The sequence below is a fragment of the Haliaeetus albicilla genome, chromosome Z (assembly GCF_947461875.1).
Source record: "Haliaeetus albicilla chromosome Z, bHalAlb1.1, whole genome shotgun sequence".
Taxonomy (NCBI): domain Eukaryota; kingdom Metazoa; phylum Chordata; class Aves; order Accipitriformes; family Accipitridae; genus Haliaeetus; species Haliaeetus albicilla.
In genome coordinates, this window is record NC_091516.1 from 36,842,277 (window position 1) to 36,869,019 (window position 26,743).

Here is a 26,743-nt window from a genome sequence, read left to right on the forward strand (position 1 = left end):
TAATAATGAGAAGTAAAACCAAATCTTGAAATACCCTACCCTCACCCCTCTCTCCTTCCCGGCTCAACTCTACTCCTGGTTTTCTCTACCTCCTCCTCCTCAGCAGAGCAGGGGGATGGGGATGGGGGTTGGGGTCAGCTCGCCACACCTTGTGAGGGGGAGGACTCCTCATTTGTCCCCTGCTCCAGTGTGGGGTCCCTCCCATGGTAGACAGTTCGCCACAAACTTCTCCAGCTTGAGTCCTTCCCATGGGCTGCAGCCCTTCAGCCACAGAGGGCTCCAGCGTGGGCTTTCCCATGGAGTCACAGCCATCTTCAGGGACATCCCTCTGCTCTGGCGTGGGGTCCTCCACAGGCTGCAGGTGGGCATCTGCTCCCCTGCTCCCCTCCATGGGCTGCAGGAGGACAGCACCATCGCTGATGGGCTTGGCCTTGGCCAGAGGTGGGTCCGACACGGAGCCAGGGAAGCTTCCAGCAGCTTCTCACAGGAGCCACCCCTGCAGACCCCTCTCCTGCTACCAAAAAACTGCCACACAACCCCAAAAGATCATCAAAGACCAAATGAGCTACTGGTCACTAAGTGTACATGTCCAGTCAATGAGTAAATCTAAGCCAGAGCCTACTGAACTTAATTTGCTCTATTTTCCCCCTAAATTCTGTCAAGGATTGAACATCTATTTACAACTGAAAGACGCTAATGGGAATATTGTCTCTTTTCCCGCAGATGGGGGATTAAAAGCAAAATTAATAGACATGTCATCATCCCCTGCAGGTAACTTTTACTCTTCAGTTACTTGTTCCCTTTCTTACACCATGATGCAGTTAAGACCTTTTGTCATTTTAGTCTTGCCCCCAGTAAACAAAGATGATCATGTCAGTGAAAGCAAACGTCAATATTTTTATGTAGTGAATTATTGTTCCTTTTGAGACTGAGATGAGAACTCCAAACGTATTTCACAGAAAAGCTAGCTTTAAATGAATGCTCAAGAAAGCTTTCATGTGACATGGTCTTTCCTCTTCAAATTTCAAAGATAAAACCAACCACTGGAGACCTTTTCTTTTAAAAAGAAAATCTCCTGTCAAGAATACATAAATAATGTCATACTTTACAGACTAAACAAAACTTCACGTCCACAACCAAAAATAATTTTTCTAACCTCTAGGTTAGCATCTGCACTGGTACACAGGGTGATGAATCCCATTACTTTAGACCTGTGATAAGGAAGCTGCCTACAACCTCCAAAACAGCGGTGGGGCGGTAGCGCGTGATGGATGTTAAGGTGAAGACAGTGGCTAGAGGCGTCTGCTGGCTGGGGCTGGGAATGCCCTCCACGCCAGTTCTCGTGCATGTAGCAGTGCCTGGCACACTCAGTGTGAGCTGCCAGCTACTGCCTGTGATTGTGTAGGAGTCTGTGCTGGAGCCTGGCATCTGTGACCCACAACCAACCAAATTCAGAGGAACTGAGGAGGTACTGCAGACTTTTCAAGCAAACGCAGAGGACTAGGTGTACAGCCCTTCCACACTCCCCCTGCATCTCCTGTGGGTTTCTCTGTGGTGGTGTCATCGCCATAGTGGAGCTGCAGTCATTATGAACAGCTGAGGGGCTTAGCAAATGAAGTTGGACGGAAAGAGTTATTTTATTCTGACACTGGAGTATTTTGAAATGAGAGCATGACAACCAAGGGGGTAAATTCTGGTGTCCAGAGGGAACAGATTTTCACCCTGTGTTGTAAGTTTGGAAGAGATGATAGGTTTTGAAAAATTGGCAGCTATTTTATAAAACAGCATTAGAAGAACACAGAGAAATCAAATTTTCACTTCATATGTTCAGTAAGTTTCCTGCATCTTTGAGAAGAAAAAAGTTGTTTCAGTTTTATACATGAGGAATTTGGACACATGGGTATTAGTCATTTTGCTACAGATCAAAAAAAGATTGAGTTAGAAAAAGGAAAACATTTCCTAAAAGTCCCCTTTTGTAACTTACAAGTTTATCTTTTTCTTGGTTTGGTCGTTCCCCATACCAAAAAAATCAACAATATAACACCATAGAGTGCAAACCCCTGCTGTTTGTTACCACACCAAGTCCATTGCTACCACACCAAGTACAGTATTCTTGAGAACAAGCTGGAAAATGCAGGACAAATCTATTGCAAACTAAACCAAGACTGAGTTTGATCTCTGACATTCAGAAAAAATTGAACTTGCGCACACTTCCATGTATTTGAAAGTTAAAACACAAGAAGCTAAAGCTGTTCCTATTCAAACTTCTGGTTTGTGTTCTAAAATACCCATTTTAGTGACATTTCAAACCATAAAACATATTTGTGTGGGAATTGGATGACTAACACTGTCTCTACAAATGACTGTTAAATTTTCTGTTGAACTTCAAATTCTAATTGCCACTGAATGCACTTTAAAAATCTCTTGCTGAAAATAGTCCTAATATGAAAGTTTATTTTCCTAAACTAACTCAAAATAAAAGACCCAGTAGAAGAACATGAATTTTAAGTTTCTGAGGAAACACAACTGACAGGCCAGAAATCACAACAATAAACAGAATACAGTTCTATCTGCTAGCTTACATTTTAAAATATATTATCTCTTACACCTGTATAGTACAGAATAATATACCTTCTTTACTGCAAAGAAACATTGAATTTTTTAATTAAATATTCTAACTTCTGTAAGAAGTTTAAACTGGTGCTGTGTAACCTAAATAACCCAACAATGTTTAGACTACTGTAACTTCTAGAGATGCAGAGCTGTAGCTAAAAACACGGCCAGTGGAGGCCATAACAATAAAGTGTATTACTTTCAAGTCACATCCTTTTTGAATCTCCTCACGTCACCATACTAGCCCACAATATACAAATCTCACTTATTTATACCCCTGGACAAACATACCATATATACCTATCCCACATCATCAACTCCACAGATTTGACCTAGTCTGGACTAGACTTATCAGTGGGAGAAAGAGTGGCGCTGTGGATCCACTGGTTTGGTCAGTGAATACTAGAGGTGCCTTTTGTATTCAAGAAATATTTCATGTAAGTAAACACATATTCTTTATCTGTTAATTGTTGACCAGATAAGTTTTTGTTCTTTTTAGTAGCTGCTACATTATTTCTGTGCGAGGCGTTTGCATCTGCATCTCTTGAGGTACCTGCTAAACTGTATTTCCACAAATTTATAGCTGGGCCATAAATGTTAACCAGAGGCTTTCAGTGTTACCACCTCTGCTATGACCATCACAGCATGGGCAGTGCCTGCAAGGGCAGAAATGATCACCCTTGCTCCCTGTCGCCATTCCCACCTACTGCACAAGAGGAAACCTCAAGCCCTGCTGCATGTCTCAGAGGAGTGCTGGCCCCAGAGTCGGCTCTTCCCCTGCTTTCTCAGACAAGGCTGACCATGAAGCAGCACCTACTTCTAGAGGAGGGCAGAAAGCGCATCAATGCCTCTGGCCAAGTGGTGCTTTTACTTTTTTCTCTGCTCTATAAACCATTTCCAGCAGACAAGGGAGCGCTTTAGCTGCAGCGAAGGCAGCCTGGCTGGCTGCTCTTCCCGCGGAGAGGAGAGGCAGGGAAAGCAGCCAGAGGCGCTGCTGCTTCTCCCCCTGCCCTCCCCCCCAGTAATAAAATTTTATGTTTGCATCCATCTGGCTTTGATGGTATTTTCCAGTTCTGCAATCTGGGCATACTGTATGTGCTGTTACATAACTGACAGGTTTTTTTTTTTGTTTGTTTGTTTTTTAAAAAAAAGATTATTTTTCCCATGGGAATGATTTAACAGAGTTACTGTATCCCTCCGATGACTGGACTTGTCAAATCATTTTGAACTGTTTGTTAGTAAGTAATTAATCAATTAAAATTGTCCTCTACCACAGTGGGACTACTTGGTGGCTTTTGTAAAATGGCATTCAGCTTTGGCCACTAGGTAAGCAAAAGACCATGAAATGATTAGGTGTTGCTCAAACTTACAGAAAGAGGCCTACCTTAAATTCAGATTTGAGTTTGAAAAGAAACAGGAGACCAACCATGGACACATATGGTTCTGGCAGCAAAAAGGGAGGACAGAATTTGAGATTGTTTCTTTTACCCCAGACTGTTTTTTCATGTTCATATTGACTGCTACTTGCTCCAAGTGATTGTTTTGTGATCTAGTGGACTTAATTATTAGGATAATTGCAGGTGTATGCAGTTGAATTTTTCCTCCTTTATTTCACCTTTCCTAAATATTACCCCTTAAATGATACATATTCACCTTCCCTCCATATTCAGCATCCCCAGACAAGCCACTGTCCATAATCCTGCCTCTTTCTTCTAACCCAGTCCTTCACTTTTTGTTGGTATGTGAACATGCTCTTCACAGAGCCATATATAAAGAGATTGTTATTTGGACACTTACAGACATGCTTCTATAAAACTACCTTGCTCTCCCTTGCTGCTATATTAAACTTTGTTGTTTCAGTCAGGTTTTAATTTCATTGTAAAAGGCAAGCCTCAATCAGTGTGAGATTTGTGGAAGGAAAGGACCTAGTGCTCATGCTGCAGGCTGGTCGTGGCTGTAGAGGTCATCTTTTCCCATTGAGGAGAACATCTGCCTCTTCCCACGTGGTGGGAAAGAGGACCACACTCGCCCTTCTCCTCCCTGGTGCACACTTCTCAGCTGTCACTTTCCCGGTTTTTGCACATGCTGTCTGTAGGCACCTATCTGCTTAATCCAGGGAAGGGCTGGATGGTGTCACTGAACATCTGCCAGAAGTTTCTGCTTTTGAAGAACTGAGACCCCCCTGGACTAAACAGGAAAGAAAAGAGAGCTAAAATCCTGTGGCTAGAGAGTGTGTTCTCCTACACAGGCACATAAATTTGCCATCCAGTGTAGAGCTGCTTTTATAAGGAGTTACAGATTTGACTAGATCACTGAGTGAGCAGCAACTGCTGTCCTTGTGGAACCTACTGTTGTGATGTCCATAGCAGCAGTGTTCATTAGTGCAGCTCAGTGTGACCACTGAATATTGATTTTTTTCCTTTGAAAATACATCTAGGAGTCCTTGCTGATCTCAGAATTTCCTAAGAAATAGTAAGTTCACGTAAAATCTTCTAGCATGCCCATTTCCTCCACCCCACTCCCCCACCCTCCCAGTTATATTCCTCCTACATCTTTATTACAATGATCCAACTGTGCAGAGGACAGGTGGCTGACTGATAAAATCTGGAATTAAATTCATATCCCTAAGCATTACAGTGCCATTGTATTGTGATTTTAAGAGTGCCTAACCTTGAATAAATTAGTAAATAGGCCAACAGTCTGTTTTTAAGGACCAAGCTTGCCAGCACCAGGAACTGAACCAAATAAGGAGGGGAAGTACCAGAGGCAAAGGATCTTTACAACAGCACCGAGCAAAAGCTGCTCTAAAGCACATAGGTCTTAGAGTGATTGGCACCTCAGTGCTCTCTCCATCTCTCTTTGAAAGCTAATGAAAAATGATCCTTCTGCTCTTCTATATGGAGAAAAAAAATATTTGCCGTACACCCCTTATGGAAAAATACCTCTTCTTATGCTTCTTTATTTCCTGCTTTTCCTGCTGAAATGAATACAAATACAATGGCAGCTTCCATATGACAGACACTGTCATCCACAGCTTTCAGAGCGTCATGCACTTGTAGGATCCATTGTGGGCCATTTCTTGGTATCTGAATGAGGAACAAATACATCTAACTGAACAACAAATGTTCCTTTGCACTTCAGTTCCATTATGATTTTCAATAGGTCAACTATGACTCATTATAAAAAGTAGTGCTTGACTAAGGTAAACTATGTGACACAGAGGAGTCTTAATGCTTTCTCTAAACCCCATATTCCTCTGGTTAATTTAGAGAAGAGTCTGTATCCTTCACAAGGAGCATCCAGGTACATACTTTCAAAGGTGCTCAAGCTCTGCTCGCCCTTTTTGCAGTTTTAGTGGAGCTGGACTTTAGACACCATCGACTTCATGCAATACACTTGTGGATTAATTAAAAAATGTACATAGAAGGTGGGTGAGACATGCTAGTTAAAATACCAGTAAACTAAACGTGACATGTATATATTCACAACTTTGAATGAGGGCATGTGTTAACCAATGAAAATATTTTCCAGTGGGAAATGGGAGTAGTAACCAATGACAAAAAAATTTAGAGGCCCGCAAATTTTAATGCTTGTGGTGTTTCTGTGGAATAAGATAGAGCAAACATCTCTAAAACAATTACTGACTATATTGTGCAAACCCCAGGACACTGACTTGGCACATCCACTCTTCCACAGTAGGCTGTGTCAGAATAAGGACCAAGCATAGTAAATGATGGTGTACTAGAATAAAAAAAAAAAAATAATAGGAACTATTAGGAGTTCTGGGGTGTCTTTAACTAGAAATAAAAGGATCTGTGGATTGCCACGCCCAATTACTTCACAGTGATATGAAATTTGCATTTAATACTCAGTATTTTATCACTGGTTCAAATGCCCACCAATGTGCCTAAGTATTCAAGCTTGTTTGTTGATCCCTCCCCCTGTTGAGTAGGAATTATTGCTTACATACAGAAATGATTATTTAACTGAACAACTGTTATCACATCTTCTGAATTGCAAGAAGTGTTAAAGTATTACATTTGACATTTTTTGCAACAGGTGGTAATATAATATGCAGTAGTAAGAAATTTTGCAAAAAAATCATGAATTTGGTAGAAATGAGGAGGAATAGCAGGATCCATATAGTAAGTTTCAATTTTTTCGCAAGCACCAAGTTTTATCTGTTGTTATTTTAAAGTAAGTAATAAAATATAGACTAGCTTCCAGAACTATTTTGCTTTTTGATGGTCAAAAGAAACACCTGATGATAATCTGTGTTTTATGAAGGTAGATTGCTTTGAAAGTGTAGGTGTTTGCCACAGTATAATAAAAGAAAGGTAAATGTTAGATAAGATCATACTGCTGCAATTCTCTCAGGACTTTTCAAGAGTCTCATTTATATAGCTGAAGACTTTAGGATGCTGCCTAACATGTAAGAATCTATTTTGATTTAGAGAATTGCCTTTACAATGTTTAAAAAATACATACTTAATATACTTATGATACAAATACAATGCAGGCACCAACAAGGCTTCTTCCAAACTTGTGTTTCCATTTAAAACTTTATTTTGTATGTTCAGAACATCACCAGAAACATAGAAACTTGTAGGCACAAATGACTTCATATCCAGAGTTTTTGAATAAAATATTTGCTAATGAAATCTCAACAACACATTTTCATGATAACTATGTAACTTAGTATTTCATATATACATATAAAAGTCATGCGTTGTAAAGAGTCATTTTGTCTAGATCATGTTTTCTGGGTGCTAAAATTCACTGTAGATCTTACACGTCTTAACTATGTAATATTTTTTCTGTACATTTTAAAGACTTTATTATACTGATATCACATTCCCAAATAAAACACAAAATGTAATAAAGCTGTATATTTTCTTTATTTAGCTTACAGTTTTTTCCCTGTATTAAAAAAAAATAAAATTGTATAAGTAATAGCAAAACAAATGATTTAAACCAGCTCACAAGTAAGTAAGATATGTAAAACCTAGTAGTATAAACCAGGGTGTCAATGCAAGCATATAAAATATGTTCTCTTTTGAGTCTGTGGTCCAAGAGTAATATTGCTTCTGTACTGGCCTTGCTTTGATACATGCAAGTCCATGAAATAATTCATGGCTTATTATGTAGCAGGTGAGGAATCAACCGAGAATTAAAGGAAATGGTCCTCAAACCCAACAACTGGTAGCTACTTGTTTTATTTCCACCTTTGCCATACAATTACTCTTTTTTTTTTGCTATGAGGCACATACTAAAAAGTCCAAGGCCAAATTTCAGCCTGTAATATCCTTGAAGTCATAACTTTTTGAGTAATTCAGATCCCCTATATTCTACTTCTGCAAGATTCTTTACTATGTAAATAATTCCCCCAGTTAAAGCAATTATGTTAAAAGGATTTTTGTCTTCATATGGCCTTTTTTTTTGAGTTTATACCATTATTCCATGCTGGCTGCTTAGGCGTGTACCATGCATCATGACCTTTGGCACCAGCATGTTAGCATCAGCAGGAGACCTCTGTCCTGCTGAATTCTGTATGTGACCCGTTACTCCTTAAGTGTGATCATTCTTTTGATTTTCCAGTTTTGTTAGGGGAATCCAATGCTGTGATGATGAGTATTGTCAGCCATTTGTTTACAAACAGAGTAGATATATAAACACTTATAAAAGTCTTACTAAATGTAGTATTTTTAAATGTTTTGCATCCCTGATCTGGAAATACTCTTTGACCTATTGAGAGACTGACAAGAAAGAGATGCACTTAGCTGTATAAGCCATACCAGGTTTCTTTATGTGTTTTAGAAACTATTTAAGAATGTGAAGAGACAGTCTGACCAAATGCAGAGCAAGCACTGGACTAGGACTGAGGAGATCTGCTTTTGTTCCTGGGTCTGCCAGTAGCCTGCTGGGTAACCTACATGCAGTTTCTTCCTCTCTTTGTGCCTCAGTTTCACTACCTGAGAAGTTAAGATAATGGTGCTGTCCTTTTAGTAAAGTGCTTTGACATTTATGGAGAAAAAGCATAGTGTAATAGCCAGGAATTTATTGTTAGCTTTTTTTCGTGCTCTCTCCAATTTTCTCTTGTAATGCAATGAAGTAAACACACAAAATTCTGTCTTCTTTGAAATCAGTAGGAGTTTTACTGGATTTAAATGGTGCCAGAATTTCTTCTGAGTGAATGAGAAAAGTTGTGCTCCTTTCTAGACAGTGCTAATAGCAATTCTTGCTCAAAGAAATGTATACTATCCCTCTACCTGTGAAATGTCTGCACTTTTGTTTGAAAGGTGGAAAGTAAACAAGCAATAACTCCGAGAGGAACAAGGTAACAATTTTTAATGCAAATTCTGCATATGAACCTCTCCTAGAAGATATTTATAATGCAACAGCATGCATACTAATAATACTAGTACTTGACTGAAATTTCCCATACTATGATTTTCACATAAACATTTACCAAAAATATGTTAGTTTGTTTTTATTATTTCAAAGCAGTTCCTAAGGTGCAAATTGTAGCTTAGGCAATTTTGATGTGTCCTTTAAAAAATGTATGTGCTTCTTTTATCTTAGGTGGTCTTTGTTACCAGTCGGATACATAATTTACTCATTCATATTAGTTTTTAAAAAAGCTTTGGAGAGAGATCCAGAAAAGCTCACATATTGTACACTTTTTCCCCTTTGAAAGATTTTGAGAAGAGCAGTTCCCCCTGACAGAGTGGTTTAAACCATTTTTTTCCTATTCTGAACTTTGTATTGCATTGTAACACAGTACTGACTGGAACTCTTAATATGCCAAATCCCGTAGTACTTATCCCAGCAAATCTTCTCCTGGAGACTCCTGTGGGCCCTAACTCCAGATATAGGATTTGGTTCTATAAATAGTCACAGCAGTTCAAATAATGAGTTTAAATGGTAAATATAAAACCCTTCAGACAATATAAAGGCAATAGATCTAGTAGTGCACAAATGCAAAAACATTCTAATTGGAATATAGTAATGTAAAGAAGTTTCACTCAGCTAATCTGGTAATTTGAATAAAAACTTTATATACAACACCAACCCCTCTCCAAGGATACCACCAGTTCAGTAGACTTTCCATTCATTCACTAATCACACCATGTGTTAATTTAACCATCAGCAGCATTTGAACTGAACAGTTCCCATAGAGGCTTTTGTAGGGGAGTCCCCAGCCAATCCTCCCTGGGGAAGCTTTCTGTTTGTATATGTACACGATTTTTATAAAATCTGACATTCTCCACAGGCAAACATTTGCTCTTCTGAAATACATTGTGGCCAGAAGCACAGGTCATTCTTGGAGTGATGGGTCCAGAAAAGGAGATGATCTCCATCTCTCCTACAGGGGCTGGCTTTTTTTCATCCCTCAGTTCAAACACCACATCATACTAGAAAGAAATCTCATGCTGGGGGGTAGAGAGAATATCTGTTCCTTTTAACTGTGCTACCCCTACACTTCCTTTTAGTGTGAAACAGTTTGTTTATTTGGCAGATATGAGACTACCTTATGCACACTGCCCCAACAGTCAGTAATGAAAAATGCACAGAATTGTTTATCCACAGCATTCTTAAAGGACGTGATAACGCCACCCAGCATGCATTTATATGTTCTAGGTTTCTTCATGGCCATTTCTTTGTTTTTCTTCTAACATTATACATTGCCTTTTCTTGCAGTTATATGCAAATGTAAATAATATGAAGTTGATTTCCAAATCTTCAACATTATGCTGAGGATGAAATTTCTTTTCTTCTGCAAATTACAAAATCAGATATCCTGATCTATCATTTACCTCCTGATTTTTTCACTGATAGCTAGAGTACATGATTTTTTAATTGTTGGCTTTTTTCATAGTAACTCATTTTTTCAAATTCCAAATATTTCTTTTAAAACAGATACTAATAGGTAGGGTTTTGCATGGTTGTTTGCTGTCTATAGGTTTTACATGCGGATTGTCAGACAGATGAGACTGCATGACTGACTTCTAGCCATGCAGTTTCACATGACCACACATTTGCCTTTCAGCTTCTCTTTCCTTTTCTGCTGCTTGCTTTTTTTGCCATCAATTTGTAAACTCACAGTCCTGCGTTTCTCTAGGTTTAGCAATTCTTGGAATAACTCTTTCACGTTGTGGTTCAGCTTGGCCGAGGTCTCCATGAAGGCACATTTCCACTTCTTAGCCATGGCTTCTCCTTCACTGCTGTCCACCTCTCGGTTTTGGTTCTCGTCATTTTTGTTCCCCACCAGCATTATTGGAATGCTTTCTACATCTCCTTTAATCTGACATATTTGTTCATAGATGGGTTTGAGTTCCTCCAAGGACTGTCGGCTGGTGATAGAGTAAACCAAAATGAACGCATGTCCTTTAGAAATAGAAAGACGTTGCATGGCTGGAAATTGATGGCTCCCTGTAGTGTCTGTTATCTGCAAAGTGCATATGCTCTTATCACAGCTGATCACCTGCCGATAGGTGTCTTCAATGGTAGGGATGTAGCTCTCTCTGAAAGTGCCCTTCACAAATCTCAAGACCAAAGAGCTTTTGCCTACTCCTCCAGCTCCAAACACGACAACCCTGTAATCATTGCTTTGCTCAGGCATGTTTCTCAGTGTGCCTGTTGCTCAGAGGGGAAAATCTAAGAAAGAAAATTGCAAAAACAACAAGGCAGACATTAATACAGGTACATGTGGAGAGTGCACTTTGTGATATCTTTCCTGATAAGAGAAATGAATGCGATGTAAGTGATGGCATACTAGTTGTAATAATTTAAGGATTATTAAGGGTTACAAGATTATTTACTTCAGTAGTAAATTTAGGATTTGCAATCCAGCCTGGACTGGTAATAAAAGATCATCTTCATCGCTTCACGACTTACTTTAAATTAACATTGTGAGTTTCAGTATTCTTCCTACGGGACTAATATCCCCAGAAACAAAAAGCTGCATCTGAGAAATGGTATTTCAGCAAGGCCAAGGGCCTGAAGAAATTGTAGAAGCTGAATTACTCTTCTGTCTCTAAAACAAGTGTCCTCAAATCATTGTTAAAACACACTGGTATAGATGTGTATGACAGTCAATGACTCTAAACATGCCATCTCTTCGGTAGTTAGGGAATTTTTCTCCACTACAACTGGATAACACTCCTGAGTGATATCTAAGATGTATTTGTAGCTTATTCAGCAACAGTACCAAGTTATGTTTTGGTTTTGACTCTGTGGGAGTGCCTGATGCACTTCAATGTGATTTTCCCACTTGCATTTCAGGTCAAAGAGTACTTTTTGGTACACTGAGATTGTTCATGTTCAGTCTGCCTTTTCATTCTAATCTTTATTTCACAACAGATGATATTTGACTGGACACATGCTACACTTATCAAAAAGGTTGTGCAGGCATCTTCACAACATTTTAAAGTGGCTTATATTGCCAAGGTTGGCAAATGCATATGTCAAAGGTCACAAAATTCTGTGATCCCTGAAGTCAATTCCCCTTGACAAAACCTGTCTGTAAACAGTAGGACCACAAATATTGTCATCATTATTAAATAACAGAAATTATAAAACTTTCACAGCATTGCAAGCTGTAGTTCTTTTAGAATTCATTGAAATAAATGTGAAGATGAATTTGTCCTCCCATCAGTAGCAGCTCATTAGGTACACAGCATGTACAAGTCTCTTTTTATATTTAGAGATATTTAAGCAAATAGAGACTAAAAATTGAATCCTAAAAGTTGAAGAGAGTCTAGGATATTGTTACTTTTCAGACCAAAGCTAGATATGTAAAAAGTGCGTGTGGAAGAAACTGCAAAATGTGCTGCACCTGTATTTGTTCTTAGGAAAATGGTCTTATTTGCTAGGGAACCACGTCCAAGTGCCCTAATGGTGCCAGGTGCTTGAATTTGTCTGTTGCAATGTTGCCTGGGCAGCAGCTAATCCAGAACAACCCAAAGGGGTTTCTTACTGAATAAGGAAAGCCTTCAAGCTATTTCTTCACTGCAGGAGAAGGAGTGAATGCATTGAGGGGCAGGATTTTTAAGTTACCCTTTACCTGTCTAGCATGGGGAGAATAGGAGTGATGCTGTAGAGGTGTAGATGTGAGTGGAGCCCCCACGACCTTATCCCAGTTGCCAGCCCACACTGAATTTTGTGCTTCTGCATCTTTGATGCTGTTGCTGCCTGTGCCAGTTATATTAAAGCTATGGCTACCCATGCTGCACTAATGTCTTCATTTTGCTGTTCAAGCATACCCTGATTTTGTTATCCTTCTTGTCCAGAGCATTCTATTCTGTCCTAATTCTAATGTCTGAGTAAGCTGAAAACATCTGTCTTTACATAATGTGTTGGATGAAGGAGTTGTACTTCCTCATCTGCCCCACTGTAGGCAGAATAACCAGTGCAACTGGGGATGCTGATCCTGAGGCAAAGCAGGGAGCTGTCACAGCCCTGCCTACCCATCCTGGCTTCAGGCAGAAGGCAGCTTCACCCCTTCCATCTCTCCTACACGGCAGTCACTGTCACTCTGAGAGACCTGTTTAAATATAGGAAAGATTGATAAATAAGAGCGTTCAACCTGAGGTACTGAAGCAAAATTGTTTCTCTGACAGCAGAACTGAAGCAATGGAAAGAAGAGTAGTCTCAGAAAACACTGATGTATGTGTTTATGTAAGAGAGAAAGCCCTCTGAGGAACAAGGAAAATGGGCAAGCAGCTCATGCTGTCGAGAAAACAAACAAAACCAAAGTTGCTAGCAAGAAATGAGAGCAGAGGAAGCTAGCAGGACACTGTTCCACTGAGAATAAACCTATACCTAAGAGCTGCAAATATGCAAATTCAGAACAGTTGTACAGCTTATAGTTGTGGGTGACTGCAGAGAATGAGCTACCATAAGAATTATAGTTTAATAATTTTTGTGAGCAAAAAGGCAAGAGAGAATAACATGGCTATTTCACCTCAGAAGCTGCTTAAGCATTGCTCAATCAGATAGTATGTAGCCTAGGAACAATGGGATGATGAGACAAAATGCACCATGAAAATTTTTACTGTGAAAATCGGAGAAATACAGAGTAGAGAAATAGAATTTTAAAAGCTAGCTGAGTGTACTCCTGGTTTATTAAACTTCATGCTTTAAGCATACTCAGAAATCTCCAAGAGAACTGGCACATATGGTTGCCCAAAAGTTAGAACAAATTGAAATGTGGCACTTAATGGCATGAAGTATTAAGCATCGGAAAAGCTTCTAAGGGAACCTGAAATGGCATGGCAACAGTCTTCAAATACATAGTAAGTTGTTGCAAAGAGGGAGAGTGTACATCTGTGGTGGGAAAAAATGGAACTAATGGGCTTACATTGTGGAAGAGTTTCACATTAGACAATAGGAAAACTTTATAGTGGTAAGAAAAGCACACCTATTGCTTAGGGAGATTTTGCAGACTGTCTTTTGAAATGACCAGAGTCACAGGACAATTCAGGTTGGAATGGACCCAGCACCCTGGGTCAGCCATGAGACCAGACAGGGTTGTTCTGTCCTGTCAGGGTTTTAAAAACTCCAACATTTCCCACAGCCTCTCTGGGCAAACTCTTCCACTGCTAAATTACCCTCAGTGTGATTTTTTCACACCTATATCTAGTCTGAACTCATATGAGTTGTGTTTCAACTCATACCTGTCATCTCTCCTCCCACCGTCCATCGCTGTGAAGAGTTTGACTCCATCTTCTTGTCGGCTTTCCTGTAGGTTTCGGGGGGCTGCTGCCTGGTGCCCCCCGACCCGTGCCTTCCGCAGGCTGAGCCAGCCCTGGTCCCTGCAGGGCAGGGCAGTGCTGCAGCCCTGGACAGACACCTCGGTGCCCTCGTCTGGGCTTGCTCCGCTTTATTGACGGGTTTCCTCTGCCGGGGCTGCCAAACGCGGCCCGACTACACAGCGGTTGTCTCACGAGCGCTGAGCAGAGGGGGATTCTCACCTCCCTGGACCGACTGGCCACGCTCCTGCTCGTACAGCCCAGGACACGGCGGGCCTTCCTTGCAGCCGGGGCCACTGCTGGCCCTGCCCAGCTCGCTGCCCGCCGTGGCCCAGGGCCTTCTCCGCAGAGCAGAGATGCTCCCCAGCCCCGGTGGCTGCAAGGGAGCAGCAACATTAGCAGCTGATTAGTCTGTCCCACGTGCAGGTCTCTTAGTCCTAAAGATCCTCAGTTTTACCAGGATAAACAATACAGATTATTTAATTTTTTGTCCCGCTCAGGAGCAAACAAAACAAAAAGCTCGTGCAAGGTTTTTTGATCATACCAGAGAAAGGCTTCCCTAAATAATTTTTACCATGTGTTTGTATTCTCTGTGTGAATCTGGTCAGAGATTCTCCTGCAGTGAAAATCATTCTCTGTGACTGTGGTGCACTTGCACCCAGTTGTGCATTTGTTAATACTTTTCATACCACCTTATTAGTGTATTGATTTTTCTTTGTCTTAAAATATGTTAACTAAAACACACAACAGGAAAAAATAAAGTACTACATTGTTTCATCAGTTTTCAATATTCTGGACAAAGTGGGTATGGAAAAATTAACTTGAAAGAAGTCTGACTTTTCAGATGTACAATGTCAACTCTGATTCATACTTTAAGAACCTGTCTGTTTCATAATCTGCACGCAGAAAACAGCAGTTGCTTTTTACAGTTTAGAACTGACTTATTCTGGAGTTTGTGTGTAATAAAGCCTCATTTGCTGCCTTTGCTACTTTCATGAACGACATCACCGAAAATTTACTATCTTCCTCTGAAGTGTCAGTTTAACAAAACTATTCTTACTTAAAAGGACAAATCACTTTTCATAACATACCTCCATACCCTTCATTTTTTAATTGTTTGGTTACAAAGTTCAGCAAGTTAGTGCGTCTCCATATACGTCTGCTGACTTAGTTCAGTTTTCTGCAGATGCTTCGCCAGCACAAGGCTCGAGTTGCTCTAGCTCAGCTGCTGCGAGTGAGCTCAAGAAGCATTCTTTCCCCAGCTGTTTCTGACATGCCGGGTAAAAGAAGTGAAGGGTTGTTCTGACAGGAGGATATAGTTTAAGGGCTGAGTCATTTTGATATAAAATCGGTTATTTTGTTATATAGCGATAACGAAAATATGCACTTAAAAATGTTTAAACAAAGTACCTCGCATTACAGATTGTGCACTTGATAGTTCAAACTCTTAATGTTCTTTGGGTGACTAATTACATGTGGGTGTGTTAGCATTTACTAAATCAATGTCACTGATCCTGTATTTAGCTACTGGATCTCCACAGTTATTGCCTATCTTTAATCATTTTTTATAGTTTAACTTTCCTATCAAATGTATTTATGACTTGCTTCTTATGTTTGTATTTAAGCCATGAATAACATATGCAATAACAGGCAAAAGGTATAGGAAGGCTGGAAAATAACTTCTGAAAATTAATCTACTTGAATACTTACCATTAGAGTAGCATGAGATTAGAATCTTACTGGTGAGCACTTATAGTTTGTAATTGAAAGTAGGTGTAGAAAAAATTGCTCACTCTCCAATCTTTCCACAGTTTTGGTTTTGTTGCAAAAGATTTTTACCATGTTTGCGTTGTTAGACTTCCATGAAATGTCCCAGATTGCAAATTTCTTTGAAATTTTTTGGCTAGATGGTATCTTCTAGGGTTGCATTCATTTTGTAAAACAACCAGATCCTGATACAACCTTTGCTGTCTGGATTCAGAGGCTTTGATTATGTCTTAACTGATCCAGTTCTTGAAGTTTTATGATGTCCTACTGAGATGCCAGTCTAATATGCAGTACAGCAATTGTCACATGCTGTCTATTAATATCCTGAAAGCTCTTTTCTCTCAGGTAAAATCATCTCATGTCAGTCACTGATTTTTTTTTTTTTTTTTTTTAAAGTCTAGGGAGATGTCTCTGTCTATATTGTCATTGTTATGATGAAAATCCAATAAAGTACAAGCAATGCATTTAGTTAAAAATCTTGTATCAATCTAAATTAACAGTCCATCAGGTTATCCAGTGATGATACCACTATGCAACAACACAAGGTGCAGGGTAAAGAATAATACTAAATGTAGTTATAGATAAGATGGATTTCAGCATGGCCATTGCACCATATCAAAGTTGAAAAAGGTACACATTGTTTACATAAAGGAGGGAAGGAGAGCTCTGCAAGGAGTTTTGACTTGTCCATTATGTATGTATATAAACAGGCATTTCTTGGGGAGTATTTTCACCAATGAACATGGACTTAAAGAGTGAGGGTTTTCTTACTTCCAGTGTCTTCATCTTTTACTACAAGACTCACTTTTCTGTTCTTTTTCTTTCTTTTTCATTGCTTGCTTTACTTTGGTCTTTTCAAATCAATGGATAGTTGGACATGTTTGAAGACAAAATGGTAAGAGCTAAAACAGCTTTTTCTTGAAACATGAGGTTCTAGTCCATGTGGAAAGCACTTTTTTTATTCTCATGCTGAAGAAAACATTCTTTGAAAGTCTGCTTTTTGATGATCAGCTCTTGTAAATCATGACTTCTTCACTGCATAAATGCTGTAGAACTTTTGATTTATGTCAGCTCTGGCTTTTATGCAGGTGTTGTTCTTACCATCTTTGTTAGCAGAGAAGAATATTTGCATACTGTTAATGCCTGCGTTATTGGTATTTGAGCAAAACCTTGGCCAGAGATAAGTATTCATTCAAAATAGCTTCTCTTTTTGCTTTGTGTGTTTACATAAAATAGGAGGATGACCGGCCAAGTCGCATCAACATAAGTAGCTATGCATGGATTGACAGTACTAATGAGGTTAATTAAAATTATCTGATGTATTTAGACTAAAACTGCTTCCTGAATTTGCTTTGCCATATCAAAATTTCAGCTTGGTAAGTTATTGCGACATCATGCCTTGTTTTCAAAATGTCTATCTATATGTTGGTGACTTCCTTGCACTTGAATTTAAGTCTCTGATACTTTCGTTAGCAGATACTATCCAGAGATTGTTGGACAACAAGTATTAGGCTAAATGTTACTTATTCATAATTGTTACAAATTTTTACAAGCCAAAAATACAGGGAGGTGTGTCAAATATTTTGGATCATGCCCTCTCCCTACAAAAAACCCAGGAAGTCTTGAAATGCAAAAAAGTCATTTACATAATAGTGTGAAGAGAGCAATTGACTGCATTTTGCTCAAGGTATTTATGCAGTGCCAGAGATCATTAAGCCATTTGACCAAAGATTTCTCTGGGTTTTTTCACTGTCTTCAGTGCAGTTTGAACAAAGTATCTTTTTTTTTATTCCTAAAAAAATTTTCTTTGCCTACAGCTATTCCACCTAATGATAACTCTCATTGCTTTAGGAAAGGTGATTATGCTGCTGCTGATGAAATACTGATAATTAGTTAAATTAGTTGCTTCCAGAAACTTCTCATACTCCAGCACCAGTTTTGCTGTTGTTTTGTAGTAATGGCTTGGATTTTGCATTAGTCTAAAACTCATTATAGGGTCCCGCCAAGACCAAATTTTACGTAATTGCTCACTGAAGCTTGCCCAACGTTAACATGGATTTCAATTAACATTGGAGGATGGTAAAGAATGGTGTTTCAAAATAATGGCAATGCTGCATAATCAGTGAACACTAAATCTACTTCAGAATTCCCAGCACTGAATGCCCAAGTACTAACGTACAGGTTTACTGAAGAGAAAGCTGAGTTAGTGTCATGTAAAGTACTGTTATTGTGAAAAGGAAGATGGGCACAGTTCATGTGACCTGTAGGTCTCAGTTCAGCAAAGCCCTTAAGAAAGTGCTTAAGTTGTGTACATTCTTCTCATCTCTGTTTTTTAATCTGGGCTTAACTGTGGTCTAACTGAGCATTGTTTCTAAAATCTGCATATATAGCACTCATAATATAAAGGCTGTTTATAGTAGAGGAAAGATTAAAATCAGTGATTTTTGGCAGATCAGTGTAGAGGCAGCAGTCCAAAATGACATGGGAATTTTTCAACATAACAAGTCATGTTGGCCAAACAGCATTCAACTATTGGACACTGAAAGCAACTTAATAATCTAACCTTAAGATCTGTGTAGAAGTTACCAAGTGTGGCCAAAAAAAGATCTGCATGAACAGAAGTTTTTGGAGTTCCAGATTTATTTTCAGAGTCAATAAAAAACTGGACGGCTTAATAAGCCATGGCAGAAAATGACAGAGAGTTGTTCTAAACTATAGTTTGAGAAAAAAAGCAATGCTAACTTAGTATTTTGTATCATCAGTCAGAAGGAAGCAGGCCAGATTGAGTTACAGAGAAAACGGCATCTTCTATGGAAACAAAAAATAAATAAATTTGCATGTCATAAACTTGCTGGTTTTCTCTGACACACTGTCCTTGTTATAATATTTACTTATCTTCTGAAAGTAAAAGACAAAAGTAGATGTTCTTCTTATTCAACATATTCATCAGAAGCACAAATTCAAATTTCAAATTCAATTTGTTTCAACTGAAACAGCTTCCGCTTTAGAACTAGACTCTCTACAATGTTTGAATTGTTTGAAGTTGCATAGAAAATGCACTTAGAATTTTTGAACTGAAATGAATGTGGTGGCTCAGTCTGTACAAAATTGGATGAGACTGAGACAGAGCAGAAAGCTAAAACTGCCCTGCATGACCAGAATGTCAGCAAACAAAGTGTGTACTTTGGGGTGATCGTAGCATTTGTTTTCAAATATATAAAAGAGAAAAAGGGAAGAAAAATAAAAATTGCTCCATTTTTTCAGTGTTGGCTAAAGTGTTTCTTGCATTTTTGGGATGGATTCTTCACTACATTATAAATACCTATGCTACACTACAGATACAGTCTAGGTATTAACCCAGGATATCAATTTTGGAAAGTTTTTTCAGAGAGGTTCTCTGAGAGGTTTTGCAGATTCCTTCCATATTGCTGGCCTAACATAGAAAAGTAATAGAAGGGACAAGAATCTTTCAAAATAATTTGTCACAGTTCTGTTCTGTATTTACAGACTTAGAATATTGTCCTAAGAACATCTGTACATAAAGGAGGTAGAATCTAGCCCCTATACTGTTCTGTTGTCACAGATGCTGTGCTCTTCTTTAGCAAATTGTCATATTTTGATCACAGTGATGTTAAAAATCTCATTCCCAAACCAATGTCTTTTCAAAATTGTTTGAAGCCCTATAAATTATCATACTAAATGGATTCCTTGGTAAAACAAAAAACCCAAACACATAGTTGTCACAGTACAAAAATCTTTACTAGCTCTTGGGCTAAGATATGGCCAGCAGAGATTGTGGCAGAAATAGTTTTGTTAGGCAAGAAAGAACTGGAAAAAGTAATGAGAAACAATTAGATGAGTTTTCTGCAGGTGCAATAGGTAGCATGGGTTTCTGAAACTAGGTTTAACCAAAGTGGCATTGTTTGTTGAGGAAGGCAGCAGGACTGGTGACGGAAGAATGAATGATGCAGAAGGGTCTGTTGATTCCCTTCTCTGCTGAGGGTTCATGTGCAGAAAATGTAGAAGGTGCTGGATCTGATCCAACAAAGAGCTTTAGAATTAGGAGTACACTTGAATGATTTGCTCCATTGTTGCCCAAGAGCTTTCGGAACTAAACCTTGAGTAACAGGTATGTACTAATGAACCATTACCATAAAACAAGACTCAGCACCATTGAACATACTTACCAGATTAAAAAACCCCTTCTTTTCATGCAGAAACAGCAATAATGTGCTAAGTTTACCCAGGGTGGACAGGTGTCCTACTGGTTGTCTCCTCCTATTTAGTGGATAGGCTAATCTTAAATTTAAAAAGGGAGAATTTCCTGACTCGGTTCCTGCTTAAATTCAGGCTTTGCTTTAGGCATGTTAGATATTTCATTGATTTAAATGGAGCTACTCCTGTATTTATTTATCTATTCAAGCATTTTGGTAAACCAGTATCTTAATCTTTTAAGTGCTTACAGTAAAAACTCAGTGAGAAATGACTCAGAAGCCTTTGCATATCTGTAGTTAGGTATTCATGAATTCACACACAGAAATAAAAATGTCAAGATAACAGCATTGTATTCAGCTCCCTGTGGGACTGATTTTTTGAGTTTTCTCCCCACCTTCACAGACCAAGTACTATAGTTCTTGCTAAGTTTTCAATAGATTTAGTTTACGTAAGTAAAGATGGAAGGATCAACTTACAGTGTTGTATGTTCACCTTTCAACATGTAGGACATTATGCCATTGGGTAGAGCAGTTGGGTTATTAACTGGAATTTGTCAGTCATATAAATGGAGGATCAGACACTCAGTCTGACCATTCAGACTCTCTGTTTTTTAAAAAGCAGAATACTCTTTTTGACAATTAGCTATGACTTTACATGCTGTAATGAACTTCTGCTTCTCCAGATGTCCACTAGCCAAAATAGGTGACTTTTAATTCTGCATCTTATGGAAAAAAGTGTGGCTTTTAAGTTTTCTTGAATGGAGAAAGTTGGAACATACAAAACACTAAAAAACCCCAAACGAAGAAGGAAAATTTCCCAATTAATAATTTTACTCTAGAGGCTTTGGACGTTAAGTTCCATATGTTGTGAGATTTGTAATAAAAATCCCAGCATAGGCAACAAGCTAGTTCCATATAAATGTCTGCATTTACACAGGAGAAGCATGCATCTGTGGAAGACTGGTTTTCCATTCAGCAGAGAAAACTGTACAAAGACCAGTGGCCGTTTTGCCTTTCCACTGTAGTCTTCAGTTCCTCAATGTTAATTCACGACTGTTTGTGGAAATCTTCTATAGATGCAGAATTATTAAAGGTTAAGGGCTTCTGACTTATTCTTATGAATATAACTCCTATCATTAATTTTCCTTGCTGGGCTGGAAAGGATAGCTTGATTGCTATCCTGACCACTGGAACACTTCTGATACGCTTCCACAGCCCAAACACTACCCTATTCAAAACAATGTGGCTTAAACCGAGAATGTCAGTATCTGTCTTGCTGTCCTAGCTGTGCATGGTAAGTCCTCCAAAAACCCTACCAGCCAACATATTTTGCAACTGGTTTGTTGGGTAATAACTTGTGAACAGGTTAATGCAGCGGGTTTCAGGACCCAGAAGGATCCCTGACAAGTAATTAAGTAATGCAATCCCATGGTCTATATGCTTCTAGGCACTAGTGAGAAGCCTGTGCTTCCACTGAAAATTTTCTGCAAACCAGAAAGGGTTGAAAACCAGCAATTAAAGTATAACTATGGGGCATGACACAGGAATGACAGCTTCCTGATAGGAGTTTCTAAATGTTCACAAGAAGCTATTTGCTGTCCATGATACGAAATTTACCATAACCTGGTTTTGTGGGATTTTTTTTTTCTTTTTTTCTGACGTGTAGTTTCTTTAAGAATTAATTTGCAAATCTCCATCTCAGGACTTTCACAAAATTGAATACTTTCCTTACTGATTTTTTCTTTTAAAACAGAATACCAATTTCATACTAATCTTCATCACTGCCCCAGGTTTCAGTACTTTTTATTCCAAGGTAAGAAACATAGGTTTAGCCTTTAGAGTAGTTTATTCTCAATTCATGTTTCTTTTCCTTGTAGCAGTAGACAAAATTATAAAAACTGTATTTTAAAGATTAAAAAATACTTTCTCAGTAACACATGGTAGCATTTTAATGTTTGAGTAAACAAATTGGGAAAACTGTAATGTTTTTTAGTCAGTTTACAGCAATATTTTAGCTATTGATGGTAGCTAATATTTGATTATTCAAATTACTAACTTCTTCAGAGCAGATAAAAGCTGTCAGCCTAGATTTTCAGAGAAGAATATAAAAATAAATAAAAGACGGTAAGTCTCCTTTTCTTAGCTTCACAGAACTACTGGACATTTTGGGAAGGAAACATCTGCAGTCCAGGAATGTATTAGCATGCTCTTTTCATATAGCTGCGTTACTACATATGTATTTTAAATGAGGATGCAAAAAGGCTGTCATAACTTCATTGACACTTACACAGATTCAGCTAAACCAACTCCATTACCTGCAGTCAGGGTCAGGGTGATTGCATTTTGCTGCCATAGCGTGTTACAGCCCTGCACAGTCAGAGAAATCAGAGACTGATTTTCATCTCAGATACAGAAGTCTAACATTCAACTCAAATTTATTTGCTCAAGGGGATATGGTCTTGACCTCAGTGTGAGTGGAAAAGTGTATTTGTCACAGACTTGACACACCCTTTTGACATTTTGCACTTGTCTTCCTTTGACACTCATTTCAAGAATTATACAGTAACCAATATTTTGTGGTTGAAAAAAAAATCAATATTTGTTTTCTCAAAAAGGCAAAATAAAGTATGTTCTGCTTCAATTCATACGTACAGTTGCATTGTCTCTCGGTGGGTCTTTTCCACTGCCTTTCCAGCAGTAAGACAAGATATTTTAATGCACAATTTCGTTTTAGTGCCACAGTAAGAATGCAGGGAAAGTATCTGTTCACTGATACTTAGAAACCTTTGTTTGGGTGGAAAGTAAAAAATAACGAATGGAAAAAATGTTCCAAAAATTTTTTTTCCTGGTACATTTAAGGAAATTGTTCATTTAAAGGAAAAATTAATGTTGCTAATATTATGTATTTATGTTTCACAAAATTGCCATTTTTCTTCCTCTATGTAATACTGATAATTGCTCAATTAAGCCTAGCAATACAAAGTATTATGGGGAAGGTAACAAACATTTGGAATCAGCCCTACATACAAACCAAATATCCCACAGTGAATACTGTTTCAGTCTAAGCGTACAAATGGCCTGATAACTCAACCCAGTGTGGGAGCTGGAACAATCAAATGCAGCTTATATATTACAGAATAGTTACTGAGGTATTCTGCAAACTGAAAGCAATCCAATGTATTATGTAAATCAAAACCATAAAAAGAGCAAGAAAAGGATCAGACTATAAAGAGAAAGAAGTAGAGGAAAAGGGAATACGGAATTGAATGCAGTCATTCTGTAGAAGCATCTTTGAACCAGAATACTGTTTATTGCAGGTTTTTAAAATAAGCTAAGTTTGAGGTAACAGCTTGCACTCTGTCACAATGTGTGTGAGTCTGCTTTTTCACACATGTTGGTGGGACCTTTACACGGACAGGAGTGTCGGTTAGCACAAAAGAAAGTTATCAGGTGATTGTCAGAGGAAACTAGAAACACCACTAATAACAACTTCAGGAACAGCATTATCACTTTAGGTATTACCCACTATTTTTGTTGGTACCACTGAGACTGCAGTGCTGGTGTAATATAATCCTGACCACTTGGCCAGAAGAAACTGTGCCTCTGAACTCCAATCATCTTCCAAAGAGCTCTGCTCTGTACTGTGAGAAGGGGATATTATTCAGCCTGATGACCATCAAAGCTTATGTGTCTGCTGGTGTAAACAACAGCGCAGCGCAACCTAGAAGAGAAATGTGCTTTCATCTGGCTCTGATGTGAGATGTGTGGAAAACTGTGTTTCCAAAGACCTTGACCCATTTGCAAAGAGACTTTTTAATGCAGGCAACTTCCAGTGAAAATTAAGAATGGTCTTTAGTACTGAAAGAGACCTTCTGGATTATCAAATCCAATTCTGTGCCATTGCAGGCAACCATTTCACATAATCCCTTCCATTAAGTTCCAATTGAAAAGCATTTAGAGCCTTTTCTTTTTATCACTTCAACAAGAAGGTAATTTCAGAACCTTGCTGCTCTAATAGTTTGAAACCTTCCAGCCTAAGTGTGTTCACAGCCCATTTACACACACTCATTCTTCTCTTTTCCCAGGGATGAAGATAAATAACTGTACATTGCAATCATTTCCCCAGTTCCGTGGGGCCATTGATTTGCAGCTGTGTATTTGAACCTGTTCCATGTTTGGACAGTTCTTCATGCAAAAGCCTCAGAAATGTGGTGTGCAGCGTGAAAGATGGCATGAAATCTGGAGGAATACTGCATTTCACAGCCCCTAAATGATGGCACGGATGCCATTCTGCTAGAATTGAGCACTACTGCATTTAGTAAGCACAGCTGGACTCCGGGGGGCAGCTCTTGAACACAAGTGAAGTCCATCAGTCAGAAAAGTAAAAAGGGGCGTGGGGAGTGGGGGAAGCCAAAATAGCCCTCTGACCCAGAATTAAAAATTGTGAGACCTGCAAACATTCTAGATACAGTAAACTGTAAACCCTGGCAAAGGTGTAACACCAATCGCTTGCAACAGCTTCATTTACATGGAAAGGTATGGATGGGGATGCACACATTACATACCTATATGTGTGTGCATTTATAATGTGTTAATCTTTGACTAGGTAGTCATGAAAACAAGACATTCAGAAAACACTTTAAAAATAAAATACATCAAATCTTGTTGCTCCATGCTCGCTCACCCAACTGTGACTGAGTGCTGCAGCATACAGAGCATCCCGCATTTCACGGGGAAGATAGCAAGAGAGGAAATATTATAAAATCTGGATTCAGTCACTCACAGACACTTGAGAATGGCCTGTCATGATTTATTTTCTTTCATTCAACTGAGAAAGGCACAATCTACTGAACAAATAAAATATGGCCTGCCTGTCAGCTGCAAAGTTGTATTTGTTTCAAAGAAAGGAACACCTGGTGTTATTTTATTCAAACTCAACATTTTTGTATTCTTTCATCACATAAGTTAAAAAGTAGCTGTCATTTTTAAAAAAATTAATCTCTCCTTAAACCATGGCAGTAGCAGCAGTGTAAACTAGGGCAAAATTCAGCACATCAAGTTTTAATGAAAGACAGTTCTTAAAAAAGGTTATGAAGCCATTACTAGCATCCCAGCACAGAGAAAAATGATGTTGTCTAACTGGTCAGTATGCATATGACCAGCTTCTGGCTTCCTTGTCAGCCCCAGCTTATAGCATGCCATGTTCCCTGCATAAGATACACGCTTAGGTCAAATCTTGCAGTTGTAACTCACGAAAAACTCTATCGACTTCAGTGGAAATTTTGCCTGGGCGAGGACTGTGCCTTTTGGCCAAAGGAAGCAAAGACCTCCAATCTCAAAGCTACGTTTGTTGTACGAGGTGATGTAGGAAAGGACTGGGAAAAAAAAAAAAAGAAAAAAAAAAAAAAGAAAAAAGATTTACCTGCGCGGGAACAGCAAGCTCCGAATGCTCTTCAGTTTCTGCCTGTCATCGCAGCAGCCGTTCGCCCCCTCTGCCCTGGGTTTCCTCCACCAGAGAGGAGCCCCTGCCTCAGCCCGGGGGCTGCAGCTCCGGCGCCGGCTGCTCCCCCGCGCTCTGCCCGGCTCGGAGCCTCGCCGCTCCGGCGCCCAGCGCGGCTCCCGCTCCCGCTCCCGCTCCCGCTCCCGCTCCTCTTCTGCCCTCTGCCCGGGCCGCGGCTGATGCTTCTGCTGGCTCGGTCGCAGCTTCTCTCTTTCTTTCTGCTTTTACGGACGTCGGCTGACTCCAGCCTCTGCTGGTGCTACCGCCTAAATGGCGACTGCAAAGCTCAGCTAGGCTTTTAACTGCCACCTACTGAGTAACTGTGGAATACATGGATGTATATAAAAGTGTATGTATACAGGCTGTAATTTTCTGGCTTTCTCGACAAAGGTAGTAGATTTTTACAATTAGTCTTTAAGCCCTCCAAATATTCTATAGTTTATCATTTAAAGCTGCAGTTTACATTAATCTGTGCTCATAATTCTCCCCTTCTTTCAGCACCTAAACACGGAACAAGCCTTTAAGTTACCTTTAACTTTAAAAAGCTTACAAACCTTTGGTGAGGCTAATCCCCAGTGGGCATAAACCAGCATAGCCCTACTCAAATCAGTGGACCTGTGATGATTTATACTACCTGAGAAATTCATCCCTTAGGTCTAATATTTATTCACAAAAATACAGTAAAGTACAAAAAAAAAAAAAAAAAAGCCATAAAAATAGCTTTTGCCTGACACAGCCCCTCAAAATTTCACTCATCTGGAACAGACAAGACTTTTCTTTTTTTTTCCTGACAGCAGTGTAAAATAGGATTCTTGAATTTTATGGGCAAACATAAATTAAGAAAGTATATTGTTTTTTCCACCTTTAATGGTGATTTATTTTTTTTATGAAAAATC

The 26,743-nt window shown here is 39.0% G+C and overlaps 1 protein-coding gene across 1 annotated transcript; it reads right to left on the reverse strand.

Moving 5' to 3' along the window:
• Positions 1 to 7,156: 7,156 nt before the first annotated feature.
• On the reverse strand, positions 7,157 to 26,148 carry DIRAS2 (DIRAS family GTPase 2). Its single transcript, XM_069777700.1, has 2 exons — positions 25,770 to 26,148; positions 7,157 to 11,271 (listed from the first exon to the last, which is right to left on the reverse strand). The coding sequence occupies exon 2, from the start codon at positions 11,234 to 11,236 to the stop codon at positions 10,637 to 10,639; it is 600 nt and encodes a 199-aa protein (XP_069633801.1). The 5' UTR covers positions 11,237 to 11,271; positions 25,770 to 26,148; the 3' UTR covers positions 7,157 to 10,636.
• Positions 26,149 to 26,743: the final 595 nt, after the last annotated feature.